The sequence below is a fragment of the Rhinatrema bivittatum genome, chromosome 10 (genome assembly GCF_901001135.1).
Source record: "Rhinatrema bivittatum chromosome 10, aRhiBiv1.1, whole genome shotgun sequence".
Lineage (NCBI taxonomy): Eukaryota > Metazoa > Chordata > Amphibia > Gymnophiona > Rhinatrematidae > Rhinatrema > Rhinatrema bivittatum.
The window spans coordinates 123,439,755-123,456,413 of NC_042624.1; the positions used below are offsets into that span (position 1 = coordinate 123,439,755).

The 16,659-nt window shown below is 49.4% G+C and overlaps 1 protein-coding gene across 4 annotated transcripts in view; it reads right to left on the reverse strand.

Moving 5' to 3' along the window:
- LOC115100034 (dual specificity testis-specific protein kinase 2-like) overlaps positions 1-16,659 on the reverse strand; it is a 122,455-nt gene that overhangs the window by 46,546 nt on the left and 59,250 nt on the right. For all 4 annotated transcript variants that reach the window (XM_029618172.1, XM_029618171.1, XM_029618174.1 and 1 more), the window contains one exon: positions 3,403-3,485. In XM_029618172.1, coding sequence (XP_029474032.1) covers positions 3,403-3,485 — 83 coding nt within the window. The remainder of the gene's footprint in view (positions 1-3,402; positions 3,486-16,659) is intronic.

Here is a 16,659-nt window from a genome sequence, read left to right on the forward strand (position 1 = left end):
CAGTTCCTGATAGTGAGCTCCCCACCCTCAGAGGCTCGCGTCAGTCGTTAGGACAATCCAGCCCGGTGGAGACAGGCTTATGCCCTTGTTTAGGTGAACTTCCAGTAGCCACCACTGGAGCCGAGAGCATACTCCCATCAGTAGGTGGGGGCGAATCGAGTAGTCTTGAGAAAGTGGGTTCCAGCTTGACAGTAGGGAGAGGCCGCATGTGTGCCCTTGCCCACGGTACTACTTCCAGGGTTGATGCCATGAGGCCAAGGATCTGGAAATAGTCCCATACCCTAGGGCGCATTGTGTTCGTCAACCGAACTTGGTCCATCAGTTTCCTTCTCATCGACGGAGGGAGAGAGAAGGAAACTGCCCTGCTTGGTGTCGAATTGGACCCCCGGGTACTCTAAGGACTATTTCCTCGCCATCCAATAAATCCCCATCAGCGTCTGAGGTGTCTGGGTCCCTGCCAGGGATACCCTTGGTGTGACGAGGCATGTCCCGAGGCACGATGACAGGGCAAGGCCTTCCCAGCTGGGGCTCAGCTCAGGTAGGGGCAGGGCTGACTGCGCCAGAACAAAGGCTTGCAGGCCCTGAAAAATTCCAACCAAGAGAAGGCCTCCGGGTCCATATTTGACCCAGGAGGAACCAGGGTAGGGGCCGCTGAACTGCCCTCTCACAGGGAGGACGTAGCCCCAGAATTGCTCAGGTCCAGGGTGCTGCCAGATAAGGTCGAGGCTGATCCGTCCTCCAACTGGGATGGGCTGGGCTTGAGAAGGTACTGAGAATCTAGCCCTCCCTGGGCCTCCTTCACAGTGCTGAGGCAGGAAGGATTTCAGGTCAGACTGTGCAGCTCTAATATGGCAGGCAATGCAAAGGGAGTGTCATCTGAGCTTTGCTGCTGGCAGGGCCATAACCTCTGTAGCTTGTGCGTTTAACCGGCTGATGCCTCTCGAGCGCACACAGACTCATTCTCTGCACGCGCAAATGTAAGCGGCCGGTTGTACGCAAAAGTATGCGTGCACTTATGTTAGGCGCACAGAAGGCCAGCCCGCACCTCGCGTACTGATGGATGAAGAGGGGGAAAATGGCGCCGCACCAAACTGCGTGCAAGATGGCACCGCCGTGGATCGCCACGTGGAGAGTCCACCGAGCATGAAGCGGGGCCTAGCATCAGGGGGCCACTCAACCCGCTAGGAAATGCCAGAACGGGATCGGGAATGATGTTGGTACGGCGCACCGAGCAAGGAGACCAGAGGAAGGACTTACCGAAGCCCTTCCACATCTCTGGATTGGAGGAGTTCTTCTCTACTTACCTGGTCTCAGCGCTTACCGTCTCTGAGTACAGAGATGGTCTCCGGCTGCGGGGAGAGAGGGCTTAGGCCGTCACCACCGAGCACAGCTTCTGCACCCGCTACCCTTTGAAGACATTGCTTTCTTTTGTACCATGCCCAACTTCTAGAGTTCTAAGAGAGCTTATTTATTAGTGATACAACCTTGCTCTGCAAACAAAAGCAAGCATTAACTTTGGTCTTCTACGCTTTACATTGCACTTTCATCTGTTTCAGCAGCAAAGTCCATGCCGGGAGCCGGCTACCGGACCAAGGCAAACCTCTGAGGGATCTCGGAAATCACCTCAGGAATTCTCAACTGGGGGAAGATCCTTTAGTTATCACCGCAGAAGAGCGGGGCTCGATCTTCCTTTCAATTTAAAGGTAAATTTCTCCTTCAAACTAGTGCTGCAATCCCACTAAACACCGCTAGTGGTGTGGGGATAGCGTCCACATCTGCTAAGGAGACAGAGATACTGAATGGCTAAGGTCACTGCAAGGGGGTATCTAGGGTGAGGTCAGCTTTGAAACCTGACTCCGCCTCTATCTGCTGGCAGGGGAGCATAAACCCTTTGTTCCTGAGTCCATCTGGCTACATGCTAGGAAACGGCTAATTCAGCCTACTTATCGACAGATAAAATTCTGTATCCTGCTTTGTAGAATACTTATTTATTGATTTAAAAAATTAGTAAGCTGCTCTTACTTGTTTCAGGTCATTAGGTCCTGACTATTTGTGCACCCTGTTTTGTATAGTGAAGATACTTTGAGACAGGAAAGATCTGGGATCCACAGTGGCAATGACAGATCTACCCTGGGGCAGGAGCTCTAATTAGCAGGAGTCAATGTGCCCTGTATTTTGCTTTCTGCTGCAGATTCAAATCAGAGATTGTGAGGAAAAATCAATCAATTCTGGGAACAGAACCAGAGTTTAATGATAAACTTCAGAGACTACTCCAGAGTTCACAGTTGTCACACAAACCTTTCCAAATTAATCATTCCAAAAAAGGCCCATGAATAATGTTGTGGGTCTCACACATTTATCTAAAGAATATCTTAACGGTTTTTTAATTCACTGCCCCTATGTGTTTTGTACAATAAATGTTTTCAGTTTTCTAATAGCACCTAGAGTTAGAAGCAATATTAATGTTAAAATATTCAAATATATGAAAATGGCATAGGTGCTGCTCTTCCTACCACTTTCAAGATATGTTGGGTTGTGTCTCTATCATCCTACCACACTTGAGCTTGATAATTAACCTTTAGCAGCAAAGTTCCCGCTCTCAGGACCCTAGAACTACTGATGCTTCCCCAGTGGTATGAATTCAGGGCAGGCAGCTGCCTAGGACAGTGTTTTCCAACCTTTTCAAGCCCAAGGTACATCTATATTAACCAAAATGTGTGGCACACCAATGTTCACAGGATGGGCAATGCAGACATGGAGAGGACTTATGGTCAAAAGAGCTAGGGAAGCACAGTAAGCCCCACCAGTCTCTCTTGCAAATTAAAAAAAAATAGAAGAAAGAAAAAGGGGCCAGACGGACATGAATTTGTCACAATGGACCTCTATGTACAACTGCAGGAGAAGGGAGAAGCCTATATGATACGGGGACCTTGCTCAATGTCTTCACTACTGTTGCTCAACACTCAAAGCAAGTCACATCCAGCGCTTGGTGCATGCATGCTCTGTCTCCCTCAGTCTGGAAGAACTCGAAAGGGGAGGCTCAGGAGGGGAAAGATTAGGTGGTGCTGGGACCATTAAAGACACTCTAAGGCTCATGCTGTAGCCAGAAGAAGAGTCATGCATGATAACGCAGGCTTTCAGAAAGGAACCACTGCAGGTGTGTTACAGTGAGGTGCCGAGAACAGAGCTCACGTCCTGGTCTGGATCTCATCATCAGATATGGTAACTTTTCCACAGCACACTGGTTGGGAAACACTGGCCTAGTACTCCATTTGCAGCTTGCTTGAAAAGCTCTGGATTTGTTTTGGATCTAGGTTCTTAAAGGGCTTTGGAGATCTGGATGAAAGCCCAGCAGTTAAAGTTACAGCAGGGTATTTCAGTACAAAGAGGCTGTCAGGTTACCTGTAATCAGGAATTTTCTCTGCCAGGCCAAAGTCTGCCACCACTGCTGAGTACCTGCCATCGTCATTCTTTATCAAGCAATTCTGAAACGAGAGGAAGACGTTTATACCCTGTATCCCCAGCACGCAATGATATAATGACACTTCAATGTTCGTTTACCATCTTTAAAACCCAACTGCCTGCTGGTTTGCAGATAGCAGATTTATTCATAAAGGGAAGATTTTCCTCGTTATTTATCTTGCTGCGTGACTGAAACACTTGTCTCTACATATTGCCAGGAAAGTATTGACAGTTTAGCCAGACCCTCCCCTATATCCCATAGCAGACACTCATCCTCTAAGTCTCTAATATCACCCCAAAGTCTCCCTATCAATCTCTCAAAGTTCTCATTCTTCCAGGCTACATCTAACAGCTTATTAATCTCTCTCAAACCACTGGTGTTTGATTTACTTAACTATATATATGAAAATTATGCATAATACACCTACTTCCTTATTCCTACTTACCTAATTGCAATCTATATATAACCATTCCAATGCCTTGTTACTTTGCAATCCACCTAGGGCTTAACTTTAGGAAAAGGTGGATCAAACGATAAATTAAAACCTTGATGTAATGGGCACTATTTATTACCTCCCTACGTATTCAATTTTGATTTTCAGGTCAGTAGCACATACTGGACAGCTTGCTGCTTTCTGCTGTACCGCACATGTGTCTGCAGAATCTGCAGAGCCTCACGCTAAGTTTCTGCATTGCAGCAGCTCAGTGACACTTTTACTATGTCAAAAAGAAAGGGAGCAGGTCTCCCTGGATGGTAGAGTCAGCTCTGCAGAAACAAAGATAAGAGTTTGTCCATTTCTACTTGGATCCCTTCTGACCTTCAAAGAAAGAAGCAGGACCCATGAAGAGCTCAGAAAAGGGCCATTTGGGGGGGAGGGGGGGGGGAAATTGAAGCGTGATGTGGGGCCCAGGTATGGAGCAGTAAAAGGCCATATGGTAAGGATGGTCCACATGTGTCTGTGGCAGGAAAGGGGATGCTAAGTATTTAAACTAGAGCATGGGGGAGGCAGGAGATGACCAATGAAACTGGGACGTCATCCCCAAGCAATACAGGAAGCGAGAAGTGGAAAGGACAAATCAATCAGCTCATAAAGGCAGAAAAGATGACTTGGAAGAGTATCAAACCAAAGGGGAACGTTGGAAAGCTATGACCTCAAATGCTCCTAGTCTGGGCAATAATATCCCAGAGCTGTAGGCCTTATTAGTGGAGGAGGACTTGGATAAAACATGGCTCACTGAGGCTCATGATTGGGATACGGCCATCCTGGGCTCTAACTTGGTAAGAAAGACTAAACAAAACAGAAAGGGGGGGGAAGGAGCTGTTTTATGTCAAACACAATATCAAAGCAACTAAAATGCAAGGGACATGGGGTAGGGAAGAAGCATTTTGGGCTGTCAAAAAAAAAAAAATAGATGTCATTTCCATTTACACTGGTCTGGTGTACAGGCTCCCGACTCAAACAGCAGAACTAGAAATAGATCTGATCGAAGACATCCAATAGTTAGAAAAGAAGGGTGAAGTGGTGCTGCTTAGTGATTGTAATCTGCCAGATATGGGCTGGAGTAAAGACAGAGAGATGGCGGATGCTCTTCAAATAAAAGGTAAAGGAAACCATGAGAGAGGGCGCGTGCTCTCCAGTGAGGATAATGTCTTTAATGTCCAGGAGATGCTCACCTGAGCACCAGTGATCTTCAGACTGTATGGTTTGATATAGCAAACAGGATACAGAGAAGGCACACCAAGATCCAAGTTCTGAATTTCAAAAATATGGACTATGTCAAAGTGGAGATGTACTTGGAGGAAGAACTGGAAGACTGGGAGAAAGTGAGTGAGCTGAACATTGGGCCAAACTAAAAGGAGCGATTACAAAGGCAACAAATCTACATGTGAGAAAAGTAAACAAAAGCAAGAGGAACAAATAAATAACCGACCTGGTTCTCAGAGGCAAAAAGAACAGCGTTCAAGAAGTAAAAAAATCTCAAAAAGGAACACAGGGAAGAATACCTGGTGAATCTGAGGAAGACGAAGAAAAATCAGGAAAGCAAAAAGTCAAGTGGAAGAAAGGATTGCCAAAGAGGTATAAAGTGAGGTGAGAAAACATTTTTCAGATACATCAGAGAAAGGAGGAAGACCTAAGGTGGATTAGTGAAATCGAAAGGTGACCATGAATAAGATGTGGATAAAGATGAAGAAATAGCAAAATATTAAACAGAGGTCAGTGTTCACTAAAGACGACCCTGGAGAACGACATTGCTGGTTGGAAGTGGGGTAGATGAAGAGCTGGAAAACAGTGAACAAAGCCATGGGCCTGGATAAGGTTCATCCCAGGATACTGAGGGAGGTCAGAGATGTGCTGGCGGCTCCGCTGAGTGACCTGTTCAATAAATCCCTGGAAACAAGAGCGGTGGTGGTAGCAGAGGAGGCTGGAAACTACAGGCCGGTGAGCCTCACCTCAGTGGTGAGAAAATTACTGGAGACACTGCTGAAGGAAAGGCTAGTGAAGCCCGAGGCAGCATGGATTCACCTGGGGAAAGTCCTATCAGACAAATCGGATTGGGTGACTAAAGAACTGTATCAAGGAAGAGCACTCAATGTAATCTACTTGGATTTCAGACCCCGCACAGGAGGCTCCTGAATAAAATGAAAAGCTGGTGGTGAAGTGCATTACATACTGGTTGACTAAGAGTGTGCAATGGTAAATGGATCCTATTCTGATGAGAGAACAATGATAAGTGGAGTGGCAGAAGGATCGGGTTTGGGACCAATTTGTTCAATGTCTTTGTCAGCAACACTGCAGAAAGGACAGAAGTTAAAGTTTGTCCATTTGCAGGTACCAAGATCTGCAGCAGTGGAAAGAATGAAAAGTGATTTGAGAAAGCTGGAAGAGTGCTTGAAGATTTGTCAGCTAGGATTCAGTGCCAAGAAGTGCAGAGTCCTGCATCTGGGGTGCGGTCATCCAAAAGAGCTGTATGTGATGGGGTGGAAGACTAATATGCACGGACTGGGAGAGGGACCTTGGGGAACTAGTGTCTGGCTATCTGAATATGGCGTAGCAATGTGACAAGGCGATAGCTAAAGCTAAAAGAATGCTGGGCTGCATAGAGAGAGGAATAACCAGGAAGTGGTAATGCCCTTGTACAGGGCCTTGGTGAGCCCCATCTTAAGTACTGTGTGCAGTTCTGGAGCCCGTATCTCAAAAGAGACAGGATAAGAGGGTCCAGAGAAGGGTGACCAAAATGGTGTGGGCACCGTATCAGAAGACTTATGAGAGGCTGAAGGATCGGAGGTGCAGGGGAGATAGGATACAGACCTTCAGATACCTGAAAGGTTTTAATGATAAGAACATAAGAAAATGCCATACTGGGTCAGACCAAGGGTCCATCAAGCCCAGCATCCTGTTTCCATCAGTGGCCAATTCAGGCCATAAGAACCTGGCAAGTACCCAAAAACTAAGTCTATTCCATGTAACCATTGCTAATGGCAGTGGCTATTCTCTAAGTGAACTTAATAGCAGGTAATGGACTTCTCCTCCAAGAACTTATCCAATCCTTTTTTAAACACAGCTACACTAACTGCACTAACCACATCCTCTGGCAACAAATTCCAGAGTTTAATTGTGCATTGAGTAAAAAAGAACTTTCTCCGATTAGTTTTAAATGTGCCCATTGCTAACTTCATGGAGTGCCCCCTAGTCTTTCTATTATCCGAAAGAGTAAATAACCGATTCACATCTACCCGTTCTAGACCTCTCATGATTTTAAACATCTCTATCATATCCCCCCTCAGTCGTCTCTTCTCCAAGCTGAAAAGTCCTAACCTCTTTAAGTCTTTCCTCATAGGGGAGTTGTTCCATTCCCCTTATCATTTTGGTAGCCCTTCTCTGTACCTTCTCCATCACAATTATATCTTTTTTGAGATGCGGCGACCAGAATTGTACACAGTATTCAAGGTGCGGTCTCACCATGGAGCGATACAGAGGCATTATGACATTTTCCGTTTTATTCACCATTCCCTTTCTAATAATTCCTAACATTCTGTTTGCTTTTTTGACTGCTGCAGCACACTGCACCGACGATTTCAATGTGTTATCCACTATGACACCTAGATTTCTTTCTTGGGTTGTAGCACCTAATATGGAACCCAACATTGTGTAATTATAGCATGGGTTATTTTTCCCTATATGCATCACCTTGCACTTATCCACATTAAATTTCATCTGCCATTTGGATGCCCAATTTTCCAGTCTCACAAGGTCTTCCTGCAATTTATCACAATCTGCTTGTGATTTAACTACTCTGAACAATTTTGTGTCATCTGCAAATTTGATTATCTCACTCGTCGTATTTCTTTCCAGATCATTTATAAATATATTGAACAGTAAGGGTCCCAATACAGATCCCTGAGGCACTCCACTGTCCACTCCCTTCCACTGAGAAAATTGCCCATTTAATCCTACTCTCTGTTTCCTGCCTTTTAACCAGTTTGCAATCCACGAAAGGACATCGCCACCTTTTCCTAGAAGCCTCTCATGAGGAACTTTGTCAAACGCCTTCTGAAAATCCAAGTATACTATATCTACCGGTTCACCTTTATCCACATGTTTATTAACCCCTTCAAAAAAGTGAAGCAGATTTGTGAGGCAAGACTTGCCCTGGGTAAAGCCATGCTGACTTTGTTCCATTAAACCATGTCTTTCTATATGTTCTGTGATTTTGATGTTTAGAACACTTTCCACTATTTTTCCCGGCACTGACGTCAGGCTAACCGGTCTGTAGTTTCCCGGATCGCCCCTGGAGCCCTGTTTAAATATTGGGGTTACATTGGCCACCCTCCAGTCTTCAGGTACAATGGATGATTTTAATGATAAGTTACAAATTGTTACTGTAGAAAATGAAACTCCAGGGGGAAAACAACATATATGAGGAATTTTTCTTCACGGATAGGGCGATGGTGAAGAGGTGGCGAAGATGAAAACAATAATGAATAAACACTGCAAATCCCAAAAGGCTACAGGTTGGAAGTGAAGAAAAGGGTGCATGGAGCTAACCTGCACAGAGAGGCAGTACTCTTAACGGAAATAATGCAGATTACTACCCTTAGATCAATTAGCCTGGATGCTTTACATGCAACCACAACATTGTTCTCGTTTCAAAGGTGGGAGCAAAGGACAAAAAGGGGAATGAATTCAGATGATGGGCCCCAGCTTTTACAGTCTGGAGTAGTGAAACGCAGACATTAGGGGAAAAGCACAGGACTGCTTATACGGCCAAGTCTAAAAGCTAAACACATTCAAGCAGCACTGTCTGAATTATCAAGGCGGCTGCTCACCCTGCAACAATACTGCTAGCAGTCATTTTGTTATGGGTTTGATAGTTGCTTGGTTTTGATTGTAAATATGTTAAGGGTAGAAATAAGGTTTGGGGGGGGTAACCTACACGGAGCGGCAGTTACTACCCTTACAGAAAGCATGGGGGTAACCTGCACAGAGCGGCAGTTACTGCCCTTAACAGAAACATGGGGGTAACCTGCACGGAGCGGCAGTTACTGCCCTTAACAGAAACATGGGGGTAATCTGCACGGAGCGGCAGTTACTGCCCTTAACAGAAACATGGGGGTAACCTGCACGGAGCGGCAGTTACTACCCTTAACAGAAACATGGGGGTAACCTGCACGGAGCGGCAGTTACTGCCCTTACAGAAAGCATGGGGGTAACCTGCACGGAGCGGCAGTTACTACCCTTAACAGAAACATGGGGGTAACCTGCACGGAGCGGCAGTTACTACCCTTAACAAAAACATGGGGGTAACCTGCACGGAGCGGCAGTTACTACCCTTAACAGAAACATGGGGGTAACCTGCACTGAGCGGCAGTTACTTCCCTTACAGAAAGCATGGGGGTAACCTGCACTGAGCGGCAGTTACTGCCCTTAACAGAAACACGGGGGTAACCTGCACGGAGCGGCAGGTACTCCCATAAGAAACTTGCTGGGCAGATTGGGTGGACCATTTGGTCTTTTTCTGCTGTGGTTACTATGCTACATTCAGAAGTGATTTTTCCCATTGGCTCCTGCAGGGAAAATGCTCCATTCTGATCTCAGGTCCAGTTCTGGTCCCTGCATTATTTGCTCTTCCAGAAAGGGAGCCATGCAGTATTTCAAAAACAAGTTTCCCAAAGGCTTTCCTGATGCACTCTGTGGCCTCCCATCTATAAAGCGATTAAGGTCTTATTTGAATCAGTGATCTCAGCAGTCATTACTAGCAGCACCAAAGTGCAGTCCTGGGAAAGCTATTAAGTCAGCTCATGGCCAAAGGTTTCCCAGAGCTGTAACGAGGGGAATGCTAACTGTACAAAAGGCAGGGCAAGTGTTAAGCAGTAAATGCCATATAAAGTGGAAGAATTTAACCTGTCCAAGTTCTCACAGGCCTCCCTCACAGCTGGAACATGAGGCACAGCTACTGATTGCACTGCCTGCAACACGGAAGGGAATGGGGGGGGCGCATCATCAAAAAGGATTGTATTGCTGTTTCCACCCAGTTCTGTCAATGCACCTCAAAGCCTGCTATTCCAGGACTGAGACCCCACACACAGCTCTGCCCATGCACCTCCCTCCTGCCCTGCAGCACCCCCTGCTATTCCAGGACTGAGACCCTCACACAGCTCTGCCCATGCACCTCCCTCCTGCCCTGCAGCACCCCCTGCTATTCCAGTACTGAGACCCCCACACACAGCTCTGCCCATGCACCTCCCTCCTGCCCTGCAGCACCTCCTGCTATTCCAGGACTGAGACCCCACACACAGCTCGGCCCATGCACCTCCCTCCTGCCCTGCCCTCCCCTGCTATTCCAGTACTGAGACCCCACACACAGCTCTGCCCATGCACCTCACTCCTGCCCTGCAGCACCCCCTGCTATTCCAGTACTGAGACCCCACACACAGCTCTGCCCATGCACCTCCCTCCTGCCCTGCAGCACCCCCTGCTATTCCAGTACTGAGACCCCACACACAGCTCTGCCCATGCACCTCCCTCCTGCCCTGCAGCACCCCCTGCTATTCCAGGACTGAGACCCCCACACACAGCTCTGCCCATGCACCTCACTCCTGCCCTGCAGCACCTCCTGCTATTCCAGTACTGAGACCCTCACACACAGCTCGGCCCATGCACCTCCCTCCTGCCCTGCAGCACCCCCTGCTATTCCAGGACTGAGACCCCCACACACAGCTCTGCCAATGCACCTCACTCCTGCCCTGCAGCACCTCCTGCTATTCCAGTACTGAGACCCTCACACACAGCTCTGCCCATGCACCTCACTCCTGCCCTGCAGCACCCCCTGCTATTCCAGTACTGAGACCCCACACACAGCTCTGCCCATGCACCTCCCTCCTGCCCTGCCCTCACCCCCTGCTATTCCAGGACTGAGACCCTCACACACAGCTCTGCCCATGCACCTCCCTCCTGCCCTGCAGCACCCCCTGCTATTCCAGTACTGAGACCCCCACACACAGCTCTGCCAATGCACCTCACTCCTGCCCTGCAGCACCCCCTGCTATTCCAGTACTGAGACCCTCACACAGCTCTGCCCATGCACCTCCCTCCTGCCCTGCCCTCACCCCCTGCTATTCCAGGACTGAGACCCCACACACAGCTCTGCCCATGCACCTCACTCCTTCCCTGCAGCACCCCCTGCTATTCCAGTACTGAGACCCTCACACACAGCTCTGCCCATGCACCTCCCTCCTGCCCTGCAGCACCCCCTGCTATTCCAGTACTGAGACCCCACACACAGCTCTGCCAATGCACCTCCCTCCTGCCCTGCAGCACCTCCTGCTATTCCAGTACTGAGACCCTCACACACAGCTCTGCCCATGCACCTCCCTCCTGCCCTGCAGCACCCCCTGCTATTCCAGGACTGAGACCCTCACACACAGCTCTGCCCATGCACCTCCCTCCTGCCCTGCAGCACCCCCTGCTATTCCAGTACTGAGACCCCACACACACAGCTCTGCCCATGCACCTCCCTCCTGCCCTGCAGCACCTCCTGCTATTCCAGTACTGAGACCCTCACACACAGCTCTGCCCATGCACCTCCCTCCTGCCCTGCAGCACCCCCTGCTATTCCAGGACTGAGACCCTCACACACAGCTCTGCCCATGCACCTCCCTCCTGCCCTGCAGCACCTCCTGCTATTCCAGGACTGAGACCCCACACACAGCTCTGCCCATGCACCTCCTGCTATTCCAGTACTGAGACCCTCACACACAGCTCGGCCCATGCACCTCCCTCCTGCCCTGCAGCACCTCCTGCTATTCCAGTACTGAGACCCCACACACAGCTCTGCCCATGCACCTCCCTCCTGCCCTGCAGCACCTCCTGCTATTCCAGGACTGAGACCCCACACACAGCTCTGCCCATGCACCTCCTGCTATTCCAGTACTGAGACCCTCACACACAGCTCTGCCAATGCACCTCCCTCCTGCCCTGCCCTCCCCTGCTATTCCAGTACTGAGACCCTCACACACAGCTCTGCCCATGCACCTCCCTCCTGCCCTGCAGCACCCCCTGCTATTCCAGGACTGAGACCCCACACACAGCTCTGCCCATGCACCTCCCTCCTGCCCTGCCCTCCCCTGCTATTCCAGTACTGAGACCCTCACACACAGCTCTGCCCATGCACCTCCCTCCTGCCCTGCAGCACCCCCTGCTATTCCAGGACTGAGACCCCACACACAGCTCTGCCCATGCACCTCACTTCTGCCCTGCAGCACCTCCTGCTATTCCAGTACTGAGACCCCACACACAGCTCTGCCCATGCACCTCCCTCCTGCCCTGCAGCACCTCCTGCTATTCCAGGACTGAGACCCCACACACAGCTCTGCCCATGCACCTCCCTCCTGCCCTGCCCTCCCCTGCTATTCCAGTACTGAGACCCTCACACACAGCTCTGCCCATGCACCTCCCTCCTGCCCTGCAGCACCTCCTGCTATTCCAGGACTGAGACCCCACACACAGCTCTGCCCATGCACCTCCCTCCTGCCCTGCAGCACCTCCTGCTATTCCAGGACTGAGACCCCACACACAGCTCTGCCCATGCACCTCCCTCCTGCCCTGCAGCACCCCCTGCTATTCCAGTACTGAGACCCCACACACAGCTCGGCCCATGCACCTCCCTCCTGCCCTGCAGCACCCCCTGCTATTCCAGGACTGAGACCCCACACACAGCTCTGCCAATGCACCTCACTCCTGCCCTGCAGCACCCCCCTGCTATTCCAGTACTGAGACCCCCACACACAGCTCTGCCAATGCACCTCACTCCTGCCCTGCAGCACCCCCTGCTATTCCAGTAGAGACCCCCACACACAGCTCTGCCAATGCACCTCACTCCTGCCCTGCAGCACCCCCTGCTATTCCAGTACTGAGACCCTCACACACAGCTCTGCCCATGCACCTCCCTCCTGCCCTGCAGCACCCCCCTGCTATTCCAGTACTGAGACCCTCACACACAGCTCTGCCCATGCACCTCACTCCTGCCCTGCAGCACCTCCTGCTATTCCAGGACTGAGACCCTCACACACAGCTCGGCCCATGCACCTCCCTCCTGCCCTGCAGCACCCCCTGCTATTCCAGGACTGAGACCCTCACACACAGCTCGGCCCATGCACCTCACTCCTGCCCTGCAGCACCCCCTGCTATTCCAGGACTGAGACCCCCCCGATACACAGCTCTGCCAATGCACCTCCCTCCTGCCCTGCAGCACCCCCTGCTATTCCAGTACTGAGACCCTCACACACAGCTCTGCCCATGCACCTCACTCCTGCCCTGCAGCACCCCCTGCTATTCCAGTACTGAGACCCTCACACACAGCTCTGCCCATGCACCTCCCTCCTGCCCTGCAGCACCCCCTGCTATTCCAGTACTGAGACCCCACACACAGCTCTGCCCATGCACCTCCCTCCTGCCCTGCAGCACCCCCCTGCTATTCCAGGACTGAGACCCCCACACACAGCTCTGCCCATGCACCTCACTCCTGCCCTGCAGCACCCCCTGCTATTCCAGTACTGAGACCCTCACACACAGCTCTGCCCATGCACCTCCCTCCTGCCCTGCAGCACCCCCCTGCTATTCCAGGACCGAGACCCTCACACACAGCTCGGCCCATGCACCTCCCTCCTGCCCTGCAGCACCTCCTGCTATTCCAGTACTGAGACCCTCACACACAGCTCGGCCCATGCACCTCACTCCTGCCCTGCAGCACCCCCTGCTATTCCAGTACTGAGACCCCCCCACACACAGCTCTGCCCATGCACCTCACTCCTGCCCTGCAGCACCCCCTGCTATTCCAGGACTGAGACCCCACACACAGCTCTGCCAATGCACCTCCCTCCTGCCCTGCAGCACCCCCTGCTATTCCAGTACTGAGACCCTCACACACAGCTCTGCCCATGCACCTCCCTCCTGCCCTGCAGCACCCCCTGCTATTCCAGGACTGAGACCCTCACACACAGCTCTGCCCATGCACCTCCCTCCTGCCCTGCAGCACCCCCTGCTATTCCAGGACTGAGACCCCACACACAGCTCTGCCCATGCACCTCCCTCCTGCCCTGCAGCACCCCCTGCTATTCCAGGACTGAGACCCCTGCACACAGCTCTGCCCATGCACCTCCCTCCTGCCCTGCAGCACCCCCTGCTATTCCAGTACTGAGGTCCCCTCAACACCGCTCTGCCAATGCACCTCATTCATGCCCTGCAGCACCCCCTATTCCAGTACGGAGACTCCCCCCATATACAGACACAGCTCTAGCAATGCACCTCACTCCTGCCCTCCCCTCCCATTACAGTACTGTGATCCCCCCATACAGCTTTACCAATGCACCTCACTCTTACCCTTACTATTCCAGTACTGAGACACCACACACAGCTCGGCCAGTTCACCTCACTCCTGCCCTGCCATATCCCTGATATTCCAGGAGCCATCCAACTCTGCTAATGCACCTTAATCCTGTCCTGTGACACTCCTTGTAAGGGCTCCAACATTTTCCAACCAAGAAGATCTTCTAGACACCAACTAAACAGGATATTAATATCTCATTAAGTTATAGAACAGGGTACTTGTCAGCTGTTACACAATTTTAAACTAAAAATTATACAAAAAAATCTAATACCTTCTGAAAACTGTTACGTATTTCAGTAATGTAACTTGTGAACAGTTATGATGGCGAAACCGAATGACGATATACAAAACATGTTAAATAAATAAATTACTACCAAAAATAAAATGTGTTTTTCTAACTTCACTGTCAAAGGGATTTTGTTTATAACATACTTATTTTTATAGTGATATTGGATGTATGCAGCACTGTACAATGGTGAGAGGTATTCAGGAATAATAAGGCCCTGCCACAAAGTGCTTACAATCTAAGGGGCCCCGCAGAGAGGTGCATTCTGCTGAATGCAGTTTTATATCTGCAGTTGTGCAAGCATTTTCTACAGGCAAACCTTACTGCCAATGTAGGAAGGAGCTTTACCTGCAGAAAATGTGTGGATAAAACTGTGCATTGTTCTTAGTGTCCTCGCATGGAAATCTAATGCAAATAAGGGCAGCAGCTATTTCCTCCCAATTCAGAGGTGTGCTGGAAACTTAACCCCAGGCACGAAAGAGACGTTTACAACACTTAAGCAGATAAGTATAGACTTATCCGGCTAGTCATAGCCATGGTTAGCTGTACCCCCTCCCCCGCCACTTCCAGTTAAAAGTGCATTCAGCCTGGGCTGAACCAGCATTTTGCAGTCTACAGCGCTTTTTTTTTTCTTAAACTCCTGATGCATTTACATACCATTAGCTTACTGCATCGGGAGTTAAACAAATGTTTAATCTGAGCATTAAAACTGTGCGCTGACATTTTTTGCACAGGGTTATCACCCTGGGTATCTGAGGCAATGGTAAATAAAGTGACTTACCTAACATTACAAGATGTCAATGGAAAAAGCAGAATTTCAACCCTGGCTTCCCCAATTCTCAGTCCAGTGCTCTACTAGGCCCTCTTTCCTCAATCTCCTCTTACTTAAAACATTCATATTCTGCATTATCCTTTGTTCTAAGTGGATCCCAATTTAAACATCCAAAAAATGCACAAAACTAATACTACAAACTCGGTCTACTGACGCAATTTAATCTGTTGCTCCTTCTAACAATGTCCAGAGGGCTTCCTGCATTTGCTAACTTCCCGTCACATAACCTCCCAATTAGCTCTAATCCAGCCCCTCAAAGGCCTGTTTAAATCTGAAATGCTTCTGAAAGCATGGTTCGGAGGGAGGTATCTTCAAAGAGTACTAACGCAACAGGAGAGTTAGGGCAAGTATGAGGAGCTCTGATCTCCACCAGAAACGGAAAGAGAATACCCAATAGTGAAGACTGGTCTAGCAGCAGGAGAAGGAACAAGCTATTTTACCCAAAAAATGTCCTTAAAAAATAGGAAGAAGGATCCATTTGAAGAAAATAGGAAAAAGCATTATCAAATCAAATGTAAAACATTGATAAGACAGGCTGAGAGAGAATTTGAAATGAAGCTGGTCAGACAGGCAATAAATACTTTTTAAAAATGTATCCAAAAGCAGGAAACCTGTGATCGAGTCAGGTGGACCATTATGGGATGGCTAAAGGGGCTCTTAGGGAAGATAAGGCCATTGTGAAAAAGACTAAATGAATTCTTTGCTTCTGTGCTTACTAATGAGGAGTTGGGGAGATACCAGTTCCGGAGATGATTTTCAGGGGTGATGATTCAGATGAACTGAACCAAATCACTGTGAACCTGGAAGATGTAGTAGGCCATATTGACAAACTAAAGAGCAGCAAATCACCTGGACTGGATGGTATGCATCCTAGGGTTCTGAAGGAACTCAAAATGAAATTTCTGATCTATTAATAAAAGTTTGTAACCTATCATTAAAATTGTTGCTGAAGACTGGAGGGTGGCCAATGTTCAGTTTACGCTTCCAGCATTCCCAAGGGTAATACCACTGCCATGAGTTAAGTCCCTGGTTTGATCAGAGTTGGGTATTCTGCTCCCACGACTGCTGGGGATGGTGTGGAGAGAATCATGTTTATTCCTGAAGGATAATACTTAGTGGTGAGATTCAGGGTCCATGATTGCAAAGTTACAGAAGACGACTTGGTGTATGGACTCTGGCCAAGGACCAGACT